Below are 17,405 nucleotides of genomic sequence, written 5' to 3'. Positions count from 1 at the left end.
TCACTATCACCATCACCATCACTATCACCATAACTATCGCCATCACTATCACTAACACTATTGTCATCACTATCACCATCCCTATCGCCATCACTATCACCATCACCATCACTATTGCCATCACTATTGTCATCACTATCACCATCCCTATCGCCATCACTATCGCCATCACTATCACCATCACCATCACTATTGCTATTACTATCGTCATCACCATCATTATCGTCATCACTATCACCATCACTATCGCCATCACTATCACTATCGCCATCACTATCACTACCACATCACTATCACTATCACCATATCGCCATCACCATCACTATCACTTTCACCATCACTATCACCATCATTATCACCATCACCATCACTATTGCTATAACTTTCACATCACTATCACTATCGCCATCACTATTGCCATCACTATCACCAGAACTATCACCATCACCATCGCAATCACTATCACCATCACTATTGCCATCGCCATCACATCCCTATTACCATCACTATCGCCATCACCATCGCAATCACTATCGCCATCACCATCACTATTGCCATCACTATCGCCATCACCATCACTATCGCCATCACCATCACTATCACCATCACAATCCCTATTGTCATCACTATCACCATCACTATCGCCATCACTATCACTATTGCCATCACTATCACTATCACCATCACTATCGCCATCACTATCACTATCACTATTGCCTTCACAATCACTATCGCCATCACTATCACCATCCCTATCGCCATCCCTATCGCCATCACTATCACCATCATTATCGCCATTACTATCGTCATCACCATCATTATCGTCATCACTATCACCATCACTATCGCCATCACTATCACTATCGCCATCACTATCACTACCACATCACTATCACTATCACCATATCGCCATCACCATCACTATCACTTTCACATCACTATCACCATCATTATCACCATCACTATTGCTATAACTTTCACATCACTATCACTATCGCCATCACTATCACCAGAACTATCACCATCACCATCGCAATTACTATCACCATCACTATTGCCATCGCCATCACCATCCCTATTACCATCACTATCACGATCGCCATCACCATCACCATAACTATCACCATCGCCGTCACTATCGCCATCACCATCACTATCGCCATCACCATCGCCATCACTATCACCATCACAATCCCTATTGCCATCACTATCACCATCACTATCACCATCACTATTGCCATCACTATCACTATCACCATCACTATCACCATCACTATTGCCTTCACAATCACTATCGCCAGCACTATCGCCATCACTATCGCCATCACTATCGCCATCACTATCGGCATGACTATCACCATCACTATAGTCATTACCATCATTATCGTCATCACCATCACTATCGCCATCACTATCACATCACTATCACCATCGCCATCACTATCACTTTCACCATCACTATCACCATCATTATCACCATCACCATCACTATTGCTATCACTTTTACATCACTATCACTATTGCCATCACTATCCCCAGATCTGTCGCCATCATCATCACTATCGCAATCACTATCACCATCACTATCACTCTCGCCATCACCATCACTATCACCATCGTTATCACTATCACCATCGCCATAACTATCACCATCACTATCGCCATCACCATCACAATCGCCTTCACTATCGCCATTACCATCACTGTCGCCATCACTATCACCATCACTATTGCCATCACTATCACTATCACCATCACTATCACTGTCGTTCCTGACACTTCTGGAAAATAATCAACTTCAGGTCAGAGACAGTAACTCCGTCTGTACGGCTCCTTGTACATAAACATGTAATTTTATGAATAAATCACTCCATCATCTCAGAACACGGTGATGGATGAACACAGCTCCAGCGTCATGTGACCACTCCTTCCCCAGCCCAGTATCCATGTGTGAGTTTCACTCCTGACTCGCTCGGATCTCCGCCTCCTTTTCCCGGGTGTTATATGATTAACCTGCATGCGTTCATTGGCTTTCTGTCAGGTTTATACGATCTGTCCTGCCGTCTCGCTCTGTTCCAGTTCCACAGTGATAAAAACCTGCTGCTAAAATACTCTCTGAGTAAACAGTGATCTGACTCCCAGTCCATTCAGTTCCACACCACAGAAGCACATGGCAGGTGCTGGGTTACATTCCAGATGATGGAACCGGTCGAGTGTGTGGATGGAATGGGAGCTAATGGAGCTGGACATTTACACCAACGCTGTAAACCAATAAATCCTTCAAGAAGGAAAAAAGAAGAGGGTGAAATAGAGGCTGAGAAAACGGCAGCATTCAGCTGGACGCTCTGAGAACATTTCGAAAGTGTACAGGGTTTTTTGGTTCTCTTTTGAGGGGATCTTTTAAAGTGTCTGTTTGAGAGTCTAGATCAGAGCGTTACCCTGAAACAAACCTGTTTTTGGAAGATAAGACTCTTTAACAAGTATGTAAAGAGCCCCTGAAGAACCTTTTTGATTGGAGTTCATGCTTCTGAGCATTTTTCACCACCTTTACGACTCTTCAGGAAGACATCATGCCTGATCTTGTTTGTTTGTTTTTTGTTTGTTATAAAGCTGTCCTTGACTACACAAATGTGCCATTATTATTAAATATATTGTTACTAATTGATTTGATAGTATTATTTAATCAATAAAAATCTACTTGTAATTGTTATAATTGTAAAATTATTTGAGTATGTTTGTATTTTTCCACTGTCTCAGTGTTATTTTTAATGTTTTTGTTTATTGCTGTATTTTCTGTAACACAACACTAATATTTTGCTGGCAATTTGTGAGGAATCCTATATCCTGTAATACATATTGTGTATCGTAGAAATATCAGTATCGTGATGTGGTACTGTTCATCACATCATCCAGCCCAAGAAAGGAATAAAGCCCTGTTTTTGTCTCTGTTGTGACAGTAAACTTCACACAGCTTATGATAATCTGATTTGTTTTTGAGCTTTACACAGCACACATCTCTCAATTCAACATTTTCAATCTCCTCAAAAGAAAAAAAACCTTGTTCAATTCTGAAATGCTGCATGTTGCGTGGTGTTTGTTGGATTATATAATCACGAATAACAATAACGTGACTGCAACATCGTACTCACAGAATAATCAGCAACAACTTTAAACCCACTGCGTTCACTCATGTTAATGAATCATGTACAGCCTTTTAAGAAGATACACACACACACACACACACACACACACACACACACACACACTGTCGCAGTGTTTTAAAGAGGTTACAGCTGCATGCTGACAGTCATTAATCCACCGATTCTCCCTCCAGCTTTCAGCAGTAAAGTGAGCATCACAAACATCCAGGAAAACGATTCAGATTTAATTTTATTTTAAATAAAACTGCAATCAAAGTGATGATACATAAAATAGTCTACTGACCCAAAATATAAAAAGATAATCACAGTGTAATATTTCCAGACTGGGCAAAAGTAAAAAATGAATGAATTATAAGGGATAAAATGTCTGTGCCTTAAGAACAGTGTATTGATTTAAGTGAAACAGGATAATAATGCATATTTTTTATACATTTTTCTCTACTGAAATGACTCAAAAATATGACTCAGACTTCAAATCTTATGATTCACAGTTTGACTCACTCTGTATCACTTATGATTCACAATATGACTCAGTCTTCAAATCTTATGATTCAACATTTGACTCTGTATCGCTTATAATTCATTTGACTCACTCTGTTTTGCTTGTGATTCACAATATGACTCAGTCTTATGATTCACAACTTTTTCTTTGACTTCAAATTTTATGATTCACAATTTGACTCCAACTTAAACACTTACGATTCTTAGTTCAAGTCCAGTTTAAAAGCTTATAATTAATAATTCAACTCTGTACTTCAAAGCTTGTGATTTGTAACTTGACCGAGACTTCAGAGCACACGACTCACAACTCAACTCATGTTTCAAAGCTTATGACTGCCAAACTGACTCATGCTTTAAAGGCTTCTGATTTTTAACCTAACTCTGACTGAAAAGCCTCAGATTTGCAGCTTGATTTGAATCACAGTGTTTTATGACTCACAAACTGAATCATATTCAAAAAGTTTATAACTATGAACCTGATTCTGTCTTTAAAATTTATGATTCACAACTTGACTCCAAATTCAAAGGTTTGTGATTCATATCTCAACTTTGACTTTGAGAGTTACAGTGGTGCTTGAAAGTTTGTGAACCCTTTAGAATTTTCTATATTTCTGCATAAATATGACCTAAAACATCATCAGATTTTCACACAAGTCCTAAAAGTTGATAAAGAGAACCCAGTTAAACAAATGAGACAAAAATATTATACTTGGTAATTTATTTATTGAGGAAAATGATCCAATATTACACATCTGTGAGTGGCAAAAGTATGTGAACCTTTGCTTTCAGTATCTGGTGTGACCCCCTTGTGCAGCAATAACTGCAACTAAACGTTTGCGGTAACTGTTGATCAGTCCTGCACACCGGCTTGGAGGAATTTTAGCCCGTTCCTCCGTACAGAACAGCTTCAACTCTGGGATGTTGGTGGGTTTCCTCACATGAACTGCTCACTTCAGGTCCTTCCACAACATTTCCATTGGATTAAGGTCAGGACTTTGACTTGGCCATTCCAAAACATTCACTTTATTCTTCTTTAACCATTCTTTGGTAGAACGACTTGTGTGCTTAGGGTTGCTGTCTTGCTGCATGATCCACCTTCTCTTGAGATTCACTTCATGGACAGATATCCTGACATTTTCCTTTAGAATTTGCTGGTATAATTCAGAATTCATTATTCCATCAATGATGGCAAGCCGTCCTGGCCCAGATGCAGTAAAACAGGCCCAAACCATGATACTGCCACCACCATGTTTCACAGATGGGATAAGGTTCTGATGCTGGAATGCAGTGCTTTCCTTTCTCCAAACATAACGCTTCTCATTTAAACCAAAAAGTTCTATTTTGGTCTCATCCGTCCACAAAACATTTTTCCAATAACCTTCTGGCTTGTCCACGTGATCTTTTGCAAACTACAGACGAGCAGCAATGTTCTTTTTGGAGAGCAGTGGCTTTCCCCTTGCAACCCTGCCATGCACACCATTGTTGTTCAGTGTTCTCCTGATGGTGGACTCATGAACCTTAACATTAGCCAATGTGAGAGAGGCCTTCAGTTGCTTAGAAGTTACCCTGGGGTCCTTTGTGACCTCGATGACTATTACACACCTTGCTCTTGGAGTGATCTTTGCTGGTCGACCACTCCTGGGGAGCGTAACAATGGTCTTGTATTTCCTCCATTTGTCCACAATCTGTCTGACTGTGGATTGGTGGAGTCCAAACTCTTTAGAGATGGTTCTGTAACCTTTTCCAGCCTGATGTGCATCAACAACGCTTTTTCTGAGGTCCTCAGAAATCTCCTTTGTTTGTGCCATGATACACTTCCACAAACATGTGTTGTGAAGATCAGACTTTGATAGATCCCTGTTCTTTAAATAAAACAGGGTGCCCACTCACACCTGATTGTCATCCCATTGATTGAAAACACCTGACTCTAATTTCACCTTCAAATGAACTGCTAATCCTAGAGGTTCACATACTTTTGCCACTCACAGATATGTAATATTGGATCATTTTCCTCAATAAATAAATGACCGAGTAGAATATTTTTGTCTCATTTGTTTAACTGGGTTCTCTTTATCTACTTTTAGGACTTGTGTGAAAACCTGATGATGTTTTAGGTCATATTTATGCTAGCCTGGGCCCGCCCATCCTAAGCGTGACGCAACACGAGGGCCTGTTGCGAGCTTAGTCTGGCCAGGCAAGCTATCTCCAGCTCTTCCAAGCTCCGGAAAGATCGGGAGCCAATCAACTTTGAGCATCTCCAACGGCCCTGGGTAGAGGCATGTTCAAGGCAGTGACATAGTAGAACTGCGACCGGAAGCCATAGATTGTTTACAGAATCATGCTGTATTGAAAGCATTCAACGGGAAGTTCTCATTGAAAACGGAGCAAAGAGCAGCCCTGGAGGTATTTATTGAAAGGAAGGACATTTTCGCCTTGCTCCCGACCGGCTTCGGTAAGAGTTTAATCTACCAGTTAGCCCCGCTAGTAGCCAAATCAATGGGGCTCAGCGAGAATCCTATCGTCGCGTCACATACGTCAGAGGAAAGAGTGATGTGATTGGTTTAAGCTTCGTCACAGCCTTTTCTGGCTTCGACAAGTAGCAAACTGAGGCATTTCAGGGAGGCGGGTCAACCCCGGGCTCTGGAAAACGGTTGGGCTGAATATCTTGGCCAGACCAATAGCTCGTAGAGCTTTGAAGTCGCATTAGCCAGACTATATTTATGCAGAAATATAGAAAATTCTAAAGGGTTCACAAACTTTCAAGCACCACTGTATGGGTCATAAAAAATTGAAAGAAAGAAAGAAAGAAAGAAAGAAAGAAAGAAAGAAAGAAAGAAAGAAAGAATTATCAACATGATTGGCTATAAAATTTTAGCTTAAAAATTGGAAATATGTCAAGTTATACTGAAGAGATAGAAAAGTGATATTGATGCTGATAAGAAACAGTTTAAATGTAATTTTCTAATATATTTCCACATTAGCCAGAAGTGAAAGAGAGAGAGAGAGAGAGAGAGAGAGAGATCCAATCAACATCGCCTCATCTTGTCTTCCGCACTCTTTCAGACAGCAGCTGCTCAGTGAGCCATCATGCAAACTGCCTTATTCATATCTAATTAAAGCCATATGGAGGTTTCTCAGTTGTGTTTCGAGCATATTGAAGCAGCGGCTGGGTCGATCACAAACACGCGAGAATGAGTGTAGCGAGCACGTAATTCAGCCCCGAGCAAACGAGAACATGCTAACAGACTCAGCACAGCACTTACACACCAAGCAGAGTGAATATGAGGTTTAAAAGCAGGAAATGATATTAATATTTATGTACAGTACATACGCATGTGTCTCATCTGTATCAGCTCCTTCTACTCTGTCCATCAGTGGAAACAGATCAGTAAAGAACCACCTTTTGGATGACAGATCATTCTAATTACGCCACTGACACTGAAGTGGTGGTGGGACTCTGGACACAGATACACTTCTATCATTTGGGATACTGGACTTGACTCCATCTCTACAATTTGGGATTCTACACTCGAATCAATCTCTGTGGTTTGAGACTTTGGACTTAAATTGGTCTCTGCAGTTTAGATCTTTGGGCTTAATTTAGACTTTATCACTTAGGACTCCAGACATAAATCAGACTCTGTAGTTTTGGGCTTTGGACTCACCTCAGATCTCACGGTTTGAGACTCTGGACTTGAGTCAGCCTTGACAGCTTAGGACAATGGACTTGACTCGAACTCTGTGGTTTAGAACACTGGACTTTATTTCTCTTGAAGCTGACTCGCTCTCTGGGACTCTGGACTTGGGTCTGTCTCCAGATGTGACTTTAAACTTAGACTTTGGACTCTAGACCCAATCTGATCTCTACAGCTTGGGACATGACTTGACTGGAACTTTCCAGCCTTGCAATCTGGACTCTACTTGGTCTGTAAAGCTTGAGGCTCTGAACTACGAACTTGACTCTGGAATTGACTCTTTATGTTTAAGCTCAAAATACAACTAATTGCATGATCTGCTCGAATGATTCATTGGACGAATCCTATGGCACCACTTATGTCATAGGATTGGTCTGAGGAATCATCCATCCATCCATCTATCCATCCATTCACATCCTTTATCTCTGCCATTTATCCATCAGGGTCATGGTGAAGCTGGAGCCAATCTCAGCTGACTTCAGGTGAGAGGCGTGGGTCACCCTTGGTGGGTCACCAATCTATCACAGGGCTACACAGAGACGAACAACCATCACACTCACACACACACACACACACACACACACACACACACACACACACACACACACACACCTGAAGATTTAGAGGAACCAGTTAACTGAATCCACATGTCTTTGGGCTGTAGGAGGAAACCAGAGACCCAGAGGAAACCCACACAGACACGAGGAGAGAAGATACACACTCCAGAATCATTCAAATATATAAATATCTGAATTGAGATTAATTGCACTCTGTGATGCCCCTTTATCCCGTGTACCACTGTCACAATTTGAATGCTGTGGAAAGTAAGACCTTCTGGCTCGAACATGAGGGCAGCAGAAACACAACTGTATGAACAATCGCAATAACATTTCCTCACGGGAAAGCACTAAGCAGAAAACTCAGAGGTCACACAGAGCGCCTGATGCTTCACTCCTGAGGTTACTGCAAGCAACCAATGTCACCGAGCCACAGCCGAACCGCGTGCGTTCACCTGCGACAGATTAACCAACTCAATAACTACACAGAGTACAGGGACTAGAGGGAGGGGGTAACGGGGGCTTTACAGACTGCGTCCTCTGACACAGTTTAAAGCTGCCATCAAGGAATACATTTGGGTCCAAAATCCAGCAGCTTTACAACATGGAAGAGGAAAAGAGGAAGAAGAAGAGGAAAAGAGGAAGACGGAAAGAGAAAGGGGAAGTATTAAAGAGGATGTATATGATTCTAAATAGAGAAATAGTTTTAAATGCTTTTCATGGCAAGAAGACTGATACGTGATTAATTTAGATTATTTTTTTATTGCTTGACAGCCCTAACACACACACACACACACACACACACACACACACACACACACACACACACACACACGTAACAGTTATTCCAAGAAATGGAGTCGTACATGAGCTGATAGCCGACGAGGCGCGTAGCACCGAGATTGAGTGGAATAACTGTTTTATTCTCTCCACATTCACTGGGTTTTGAGAAATGAAGCATTTTTATTTTTAATTTTTGCAAATTCAGTAAATAAAAACTTTATACAAAACGTCTGACAAAATCATTTCCGCTTAGAATGTAAACAAACCGGCAAAATGATAGGAGCATTTTGTGAAAAATGCAATAATAATAATAATAATAATAATAATAATAATAATTCTTGAAAAATAAAAAAAGATACGTTCTTACCATCAAATACTTTCATTCCATATTTTGTTGCTTTTTTTTTGTACTTTTGGGGTTTTGTTTTCGAGTAGTTTTTATTTCGTCCTCGGTTGGTTCAGCAATACGCTCCGCCATTTTGTTTTTCTCTACTCACGGTATATGAAACTTGTCCATAACAGACAGAGGTGGAAAACTTTTGTTGCTGCCCTACATGCCACTGAGGCATAAAAGGCTATCCAAACGGTATATGAGCTGATCTCCTAGTAGTAGAGTAGCCAATCAGAGCGTGCGATTGCTCATATCCAGTGACTGTGGATGGAATATCTTTACTATTACCTCTCTACAAATGGTTGACATTTCAAGGATACTTATATTGCTATGTGTTTCTGAATTGCAATACAGAAAAAAAAATCTCAATTATATTTCGTGGCCTTCTCAGGTTCTCCTGCTCTCTTTTCTCTCTTTTGGTCACCGAGAAGCTCTGGTTATGATGTCTTTATCCTCAGAAAATCAATAAATAAGAGTCCTCTTTGAGATTTTGTATTCTATGAGCGGGTTTGGATCAATGAAGATCACACACTCACCTTTATCTTCACCTTTATCGACAGTCTTACTTTTTCATTTGGTGAAAAAGCCATCCAGCTTCCTCAGGGGCTGTGCACTGATTTCTTTCTTTTTTTTTTAAGAAAGCAAACAAAAACACTTCTCAGTTCCAGCTCACAGGAGTCCGGCCGTATGCTACAGACTGGATCTTATCGTTCTATTATGATCAAGTCTGATTGTACATTAACACTGGGTCTGATTGTATCATCATGATCAGATCTGATTGTTCACTGACACTAAAGTCTAATTCTGTATTGAAACTTAGATCTAATTTTACTGCCATGATAAGTTCTGATTTGATCCTAAAAAAAAAGCAACCAGTTTTGGGATAAAGAGAAATAAAACCAGTGCAACGCTGGAACTCTTCAGCCCCTGATTTCAGTGTTTCACTTTTATTTGTATTTCCAACATCTCCATCATGAATCATGTCCCACCCTGAAGCAGTGAGAAGAACACGACCTTCCCAGAAAACACAATGTCAGGAAGCTTTAGCCTCAGCTCCACTGCCTGTAATCATGTTTAACCTTTTATAAAGCGTGCTGTAATCATATCAGACCTGCTGTACACGTCTCACTGTAATGTGCTCCATTCAAATCATCTATTTTCACCATTTAATAAAAGCTGAACAGAAATGAAAACGTCCAGTGTGACACTTCCGAAACTCCATGTGCTTTCAGCCTTTCTCCTGGCTTTATTTCACGACAGCTGACTTTTCACCAGAATGTGCTCTTACACACGTGTATATCACATCCTCTTTAAAATCTCTTTAGTTATTTTCATTCTATATAATCTTATTTGATTCATTATCATCATCTTTACATGTTTTAAACTTTACTTAACTTTTATTCTATTTTATTCTGCTGTTTTTTACTGAACTTTTGCTTCATTTTATTATTTTATTTCTACTATTGTTTCATTCTTATTATTTTTTCCTCTCTTCTTCCCCTTTTATTTTATGCAATTTTATTTTTTAATTTTTTTTGTTCAATGTTTTGTTTTTACTTCTGTAAAGCACATTGAACTGCCACTGTGTATGAAATGTGCTATATAAATAAACTTGCCTTGCCTTCATTATGCTGTAAAGCTAATGTAGCTAACAAGGAACAGAGCCATTAGCATTTGTTGTGGTATTTACACATAAAATAGAAAAGTCCATGAAAAAGGAATCATAAAAGATGAAATTATTACGTTGTACATTTTAAATTGTTATGATCAAAATTGGGGGCGGCACGGTGGTGTAGTGGTTAGCGCTGTCTCCTCACAGCAAGAAGGTCCTGGGTTCGAGCCCTGTGGCCGGCGAGGGCCTTTCTGTGTGGAGTTTGCATGTTCTCCCCGTGTCCACGTGGGTTTCCTCCGGGTGCTCCGGTTTCCCCCACAGTCCAAAGACATGCAGGTTAGGTTAACTGGTGACTCTAAATTGAGCGTAGGTGTGAATGTGAGTGTGAATGGTTGTCTGTGTCTATGTGTCAGCCCTGTGATGACCTGGCGACTTGTCCAGGGTGAACCCCGCCTTTCGCCCGTAGTCAGCTGGGATAGGCTCCAGCTCGCCTGCGACCCTGTAGAACAGGATAAAGCGGCTACAGATAATGAGATGAGATTATCAAAATCACTTCCTGTGTCTAAGCCAATTTAAAAATCACACTGAATACCTGGGTCTATGATTAATTAATTAATTCATTAATTAATTTTTGATAATGACAATATGTCTCATTTTTAGCTAATTCATCGAATGTATATCTTTATATGAATTTATCACACTTGTAATTATTACGATATTCCGTTAAACAGCAATAACATGCCTAATAACAGTTATTATAATGTGATTATTAGGTAATCTGCCCATTCTAATGAAAACTTTATGGATAATTTGCATTTGTTTATTAATTTGTTAGCTAGTTTGTTTATTTATTATTTATTCATTCATTAATTCGTTAATTGATTTATATTTTCTGAGTTATGGGGTGTGTTTGTTTATTAGTGGTTTGTATTCAGCTCCTCAGGACTGTTCAGCTCGGCGTCTCTTTATTTCCCCTCGTTTATCTTGGCTGTGTTCACTGATCCCTCGCTCACAGTGTCAGGGTCGAGTGTGTGTTCGCCGCAGGGAGCTGTGGAACGTTAGCGTAGTGCAAAAGAAATGTTTAATCCAGATGACTGAGTACAAACACTGAGCCTTCAGAACCATGAGGAACAGGCCCTGGCCTGGTAATGACATCATTTAAACTCACACACACACACACACACACACACACACACACACACACACACACACACACAAGATTTTGCAATTTCTGAAACATAAAAAGATCCATATGTGGTCTGACAGGCCACGCCTCCTTTACTGTGACTGAAAGGTACAAAGACCACGCCTCCTTCACTGTGATTTACAGTTTCAAAGACCACACCTCCTTCACTGTGATTTACAGTTTCAAAGACCACGCCTCCTTCACTGTGATTTACAGTTTCAAAGACCATGCCTCCTTCACAGTGATTTACAGTTTCAAAGACCACGCCTCCTTCACTGTGATTTACAGTTTCAAAGACCACGCCTCCTTCACTGTGATTTACAGTTTCAAAGACCACGCCTCCTTCACTGTGATTTACAGTTTCAAAGACCATGCCTCCTTCACTGTGATTTACAGTTTCAAAGACCACGCCTCCTTCACTGTGATTTACAGTTTCAAAGACCACGCCTCCTTCACTGTGATTTACAGTTTCAAAGACCACGCCTCCTTCACTGTGATTTACAGTTTCAAAGACCACGCCTCCTTCACTGTGATTTACAGTTTCAAAGACCACGCCTCCTTCACTGTGATTTACAGTTTCAAAGACCACGCCTCCTTCACTGCGATTTACAGTTTCAAAGACCACGCCTCCTTCACTGTGATTTACAGTTTCAAAGACCACGCCTCCTTCACTGTGATTTACAGTTTCAAAAACCACGCCTCCTTCACTGTGATTTACAGTTTCAAAGACCACGCCTCCTTCACTGTGATTTACAGTTTCAAAGACCACGCCTCCTTCACTGTGATTTACAGTTTCAAAGACCACGCCTCCTTCACTGTGATTTACAGTTTCAAAGACCATACCTCCTTCACTGTGATTTGCAGTTTCAAAGACCACGCCTCCTTCACTGTGATTTAGTTTCAAAGACCACGCCTCCTTCACTGTGATTTACAGTTTCAAAGACCACGCCTCCTTCACTGTAATTGAAAGGTACAAAGACCACGCCTACGTCACTGTGACTGAAAGGTACAAAGACCACGCCTCCTTCACTGTAATTGAAAGGTACAAAGACCACGCCTACGTCACTGTGACTGAAAGGTACAAAGACCACACCTCCTTCACTGTGACTGAAAGGTACAAAGACCACACCTCCTTCACTGTGATTGGCTGAAGGACTCTGTGAGTTCTGCATGAAACCGTTTTAATGGTACTCACTTCTCTTTAATTTAATTATTTAATTTGATCTTTGCCAGTTAATTAATAAAATTCTTACAAATACATCATTTGTTCAGAAATGTACATGTATGCAAATTAGGTTACATTTAATTAAATATTCATATATTTGCATACTTAACATGACAAAAAATATTTTATTAATGTTTGGGATAGGCTCCAGCTTGCCTGCGACCCTGTAGAACAGGATAAAGCGGCTAGAGATAAAAAAAAATGAAATTATGATTAAAATTCAACAGCTTTCATGCAACAGTTTACTGGAAAATTATTTTCCCTGTTTTTGTTCACAACCCATTAATTATTTTGAGAAATTCCTCTCTGAGTTGCTAATCTCGTAACTGTGTGTGTGTGTGTGTGTGTGTGTGTGTGTGTGTGTGTGTGTGTGTGTGTGTGTAGAAGAAGCAGAAAAACATGCTTCCTGTTTCCACCAGCCGACTGCTCTGGGCTTGTTTCAGATCTTTTGTGTGGATTCTGCGACGAATTTTTGCTGGAAATGTTACTGAAATCTGGCAACCCTGGTTCATGATATTAACCTGGAACCCAGTTGAACACAATTACGTGTAAAATTACAGAATAACTTGGAAAAACATTCACTCGACCGTAGCGTCTTGCGTTAGTGTGTTAGCATGATCGCGTCTCCATTTCATTGTGCTTGAGGCGACATCGTTATTAAAGTCGTTCTGCAACACCAAAAGCTACAGTCACAAGCTGCTGCTGAGACATAAACTGATGTATAAAGCAGGAAAAAAGCTTTGTAAGGATATATGACGTGACATGATCATGCAAAGTGGGTGGGTCTTAAAATCTTCTTCAAAGGTCCTCGTTTTCAACGAACGCAGTCTGACTTCAGTGAACAAAAACGGCTGCAAATCAACAAAGATCTTCCGTTGAGTTTTCATTCAGAGGTTCTTCTCTTTTGCATATTTTTATTCATGTAGTTTTTTGGTGGAAAAAATGAAATATACTATATAAACACTCTATATACTATATTCACACTCACATTCACACCTACGCTCAATTTAGAGTCACCAGTTAACCTAACCTGCATGTCTTTGGACTGTGGGGGAAACCGGAGCACCCGGAGGAAACCCACACGGACACGGGGAGAACATGCAAACTCCACACAGAAAGGCCCTCGCCGGCCACGGGGCTCGAACCCAGGACCTTCTTGCTGTGAGGCGACAGCGCTAACCACTACACCACCGTGCCGCCCTATAAAGATACATTCGTTTAAATAAACAAGCATGCAAAAGTGAACGAGTGCCGTCGCTCCATAATGATAAAATAACGCACAGCAGAGAAACACGAGCAGGAACCCAAGGTCTTCAGATTCAACGTTCATTAAGTTTAACCAGCAAAGAACCTTATCCACTGCCTTAAACTCTCACACACACACACACACACACACACACACACACACACACACACACACACACACACACACACACACTATCACTATCACTAGAGGGTGCTCTTGCATACAGAAAAAGTAAAACCCTCCCAGCACTGACGCTCGACTCTGCCTCCGTCATCAAATCACAATAAACACACTGACAGCAGCTGATGTTACTCATCGGCCTCGTCTCATTATCTCTGCACCCTTTAGTGCCTTCGATGAGTGTCACACTAAAAGTGTATTTCGGTTCCAAATGTGTGACGCTGTAATAAAGTTCCTGAAACACCAGAGTGCAGAGTTCAGGTCCACCTGAGGAAGGGAGAAGGATGCAGAGGATGAATTGGAACACAGCCGCCTTCAGGTCCAAAATAAAGGTGTTTCTTGTGCACTTGGTAAAGGGCACTACTGATAAACTGTGACAAAGCCGCTTTCACATTCAACCCAGATTTATTCTGAGTACTGAAAGAATGATCTGACTGCATCAGTACTGAACTTAACACCTACAGTGTAGAATAAACATCCAACTCACTGCACTGACACTATTAACAAAATTAAATATTAATTCAACACTATTGATGATAATTCAGTGTTCAGTGGTGGGTGTTAATTAAACCCTGCACATGTTCATCCATCACAATAAAGATCACTTTAATGATGCAGGAGTGTACATGCTCATTTATTTTCTACTGAAGCTTAATGTAATGCTCGTGGTGTTTAATAAAACACTCTACACCCGACCTGAACACAGTCAGGGTTCGACATTAACAGCACGTGTTATTCAAACACGTTAAGGTTCAATACACAACCTTTGTGTTTAATTCAATGATTCAACACTATAAAGGATACTTCAACATGACAGGTGTTTAGTCGAACATTGTGGGTGTTAATCCTGTTAATCCACGCCTCCTTCACTCAGACTGACACACACACACACACGGGCCACGCCCCCTCAGACTCAGAGATGTGAATGATCATAAAGTTGCACTTTGAACTTGAAGAACCATTAAAGTTTCCTCTGTGCTCCTGGTGAAGCTGTTGAAGGTTTTTTCACCAGAGTGTTCACTGTTAGGAACCTCTCTGAGACAGTAAAGGTTCATTTGAGACTATAGGTGTTTATTTCAACACTGTAAGTGATAACAGAGTGCATTAAGGGTTAATTAAATGCTCTAGGTGTTAGTTCGTTAGTGTAGTGAGCTCAGTAGAAGACTGCTTTCGTTATTTCTTTGTACGACTGTCAAAAAGTTTACATTAAACACAATGTGTTCAAAAAAGAAATCCAAGTTTCACTTCAATAATTATAATAAAAATAAAAATAAAAAATGCGGCCTTGTCCCAAACCATCAATGACTCCATGTGTGCACTTGGATGTTTAAGTGACACGACGCTGGACCTGTGGTGAAGGAAACTTCAGCTTCGTCACAAATCACACACATGACACCCTCAAGCCCCGGGGTTTAGTGAACAGTTTAACACCATGGGCTACTTACCATGTTGACCTCTGATACCATGTCTATGCTGGCGATATCGATGTTCATACCCACTCTCACTGGAGGACCTGCAGTGATAATAATAATAATAATAATAATAATAATAATAATAATAATCCAGTATTAAGTAAACAAACAAACAAGCAAACAAACAAACAAAATCATCACATAATCACATGCATTTGATTTCATTGAACCAGAACTCCACACTCCATCATCATCATCATCATCACCACCAGCTGCTGCCCTTGAACGCACCCCCATGCGGGACTGGATGATGAACCGTGATCCCCCATGATCGCCGGTAATCGGTCCGAGTCGGTGTCAGATCCCGGGCAGTGCTCAGTTATTTAAAGACACACTACAGGTGCGCGCGCTGCTCGGTCCGCACATGCACGCGCTTGCTCAGGCTTCATAAGCGCTTATTAACACACCCACTCATTATACACATTTATAACAACAGCCACTCATTATACACATTTATAACAACAGCCACTCATTATTCACATTTATAACAACAGCCACTCATTATACACATTTATAACAACAGCCACTCATTATTCACATTTATAACAACAGCCACTCATTATTCACATTTATAACAACAGCCACTCATTATACACATTTATAACAACAGCCACTGATGATAAGAGTGAAATGAGAAGCGCTCCAGTGTTTTACCTCCGAAGTCGGGTCGGAGTCGGATGTCGTATCCCTTCAGCAGCCGGTCCACAGTTTCCTTCACCAGGGACATGTTACTGGGATCATTGACCCTGCAGCGGGGCACACAGCCTCCCATTAACCCCAGAACCCGCACTCACAGCGGGGAGAACTTCTCTCTCTCTCTCTCTCTCTCTCTCTCTCCCTGTGTGTGTAAAGGTGTCTTACCTTTGCGCCCAAACCGCAGCCACCATCACAAATAAAACCCAAACCCGAGTCCAGCTCCATTTCCTCCTCCTCCGGAAAATCCCCATGGTTTTTTTTCCCCTTTAATAAAATTATAATTTTTTTTATTTTCCAGTTTTCTATGAAGACACAAGAGATGCAACTTCTTCTGCCCGGTGCGGTGAGAGCGCAGTGGTACGCATGCGCAGTGGCTTCAAAGCAGCCGGAGGAAGAGAGTGGCGTTTAAAGGGGCAACGGGACACACACACACACACACACACACACACACACACACACACACACACACACTAATAACAAGTTAACTTATTTCTCTTTATATTTTTCTTTAATTGATCTGTAAAGCTCTTAGCAAGCTTTGAAAACTTTGTATAATTTATGAATATAGTTTTAAGGATATGAAATTATTATCATTATTATTATCATTATTATTATTATTTCACTGTAAATGGTGGTGCACTGTCAGAAATAGGGGCACAGTAATAATAATAAAAATAATAATTTACATTTATATAGCACC

At 40.6% G+C, this 17,405-nt stretch overlaps 1 protein-coding gene across 2 annotated transcripts in view; it reads right to left on the bottom strand.

The window, feature by feature from the left end:
• Positions 1-17,047, bottom strand: part of LOC132894836 (gamma-aminobutyric acid receptor subunit beta-2) — a 125,478-nt gene extending 108,431 nt beyond the window's left edge. For both annotated transcript variants that reach the window (XM_060934949.1, XM_060934950.1), the window contains exons 1-3: positions 16,871-17,047; positions 16,664-16,755; positions 15,983-16,050 (exon numbers count right to left, since the gene is read on the bottom strand). In XM_060934949.1, the coding sequence (XP_060790932.1) occupies positions 15,983-16,050; positions 16,664-16,755; positions 16,871-16,956 (246 nt within the window). In that variant the 5' untranslated portion in view covers positions 16,957-17,047. The remainder of the gene's footprint in view (positions 1-15,982; positions 16,051-16,663; positions 16,756-16,870) is intronic.
• Between the last annotated feature and the right edge of the window lie 358 nt (positions 17,048-17,405).

Source organism: Neoarius graeffei, chromosome 12 (assembly GCF_027579695.1).
Source record: "Neoarius graeffei isolate fNeoGra1 chromosome 12, fNeoGra1.pri, whole genome shotgun sequence".
NCBI classification, from domain to species: domain Eukaryota; kingdom Metazoa; phylum Chordata; class Actinopteri; order Siluriformes; family Ariidae; genus Neoarius; species Neoarius graeffei.
Note: the sequence above shows the minus strand (reverse complement) of the source record. Positions and strands in the feature narration are given on the sequence as shown.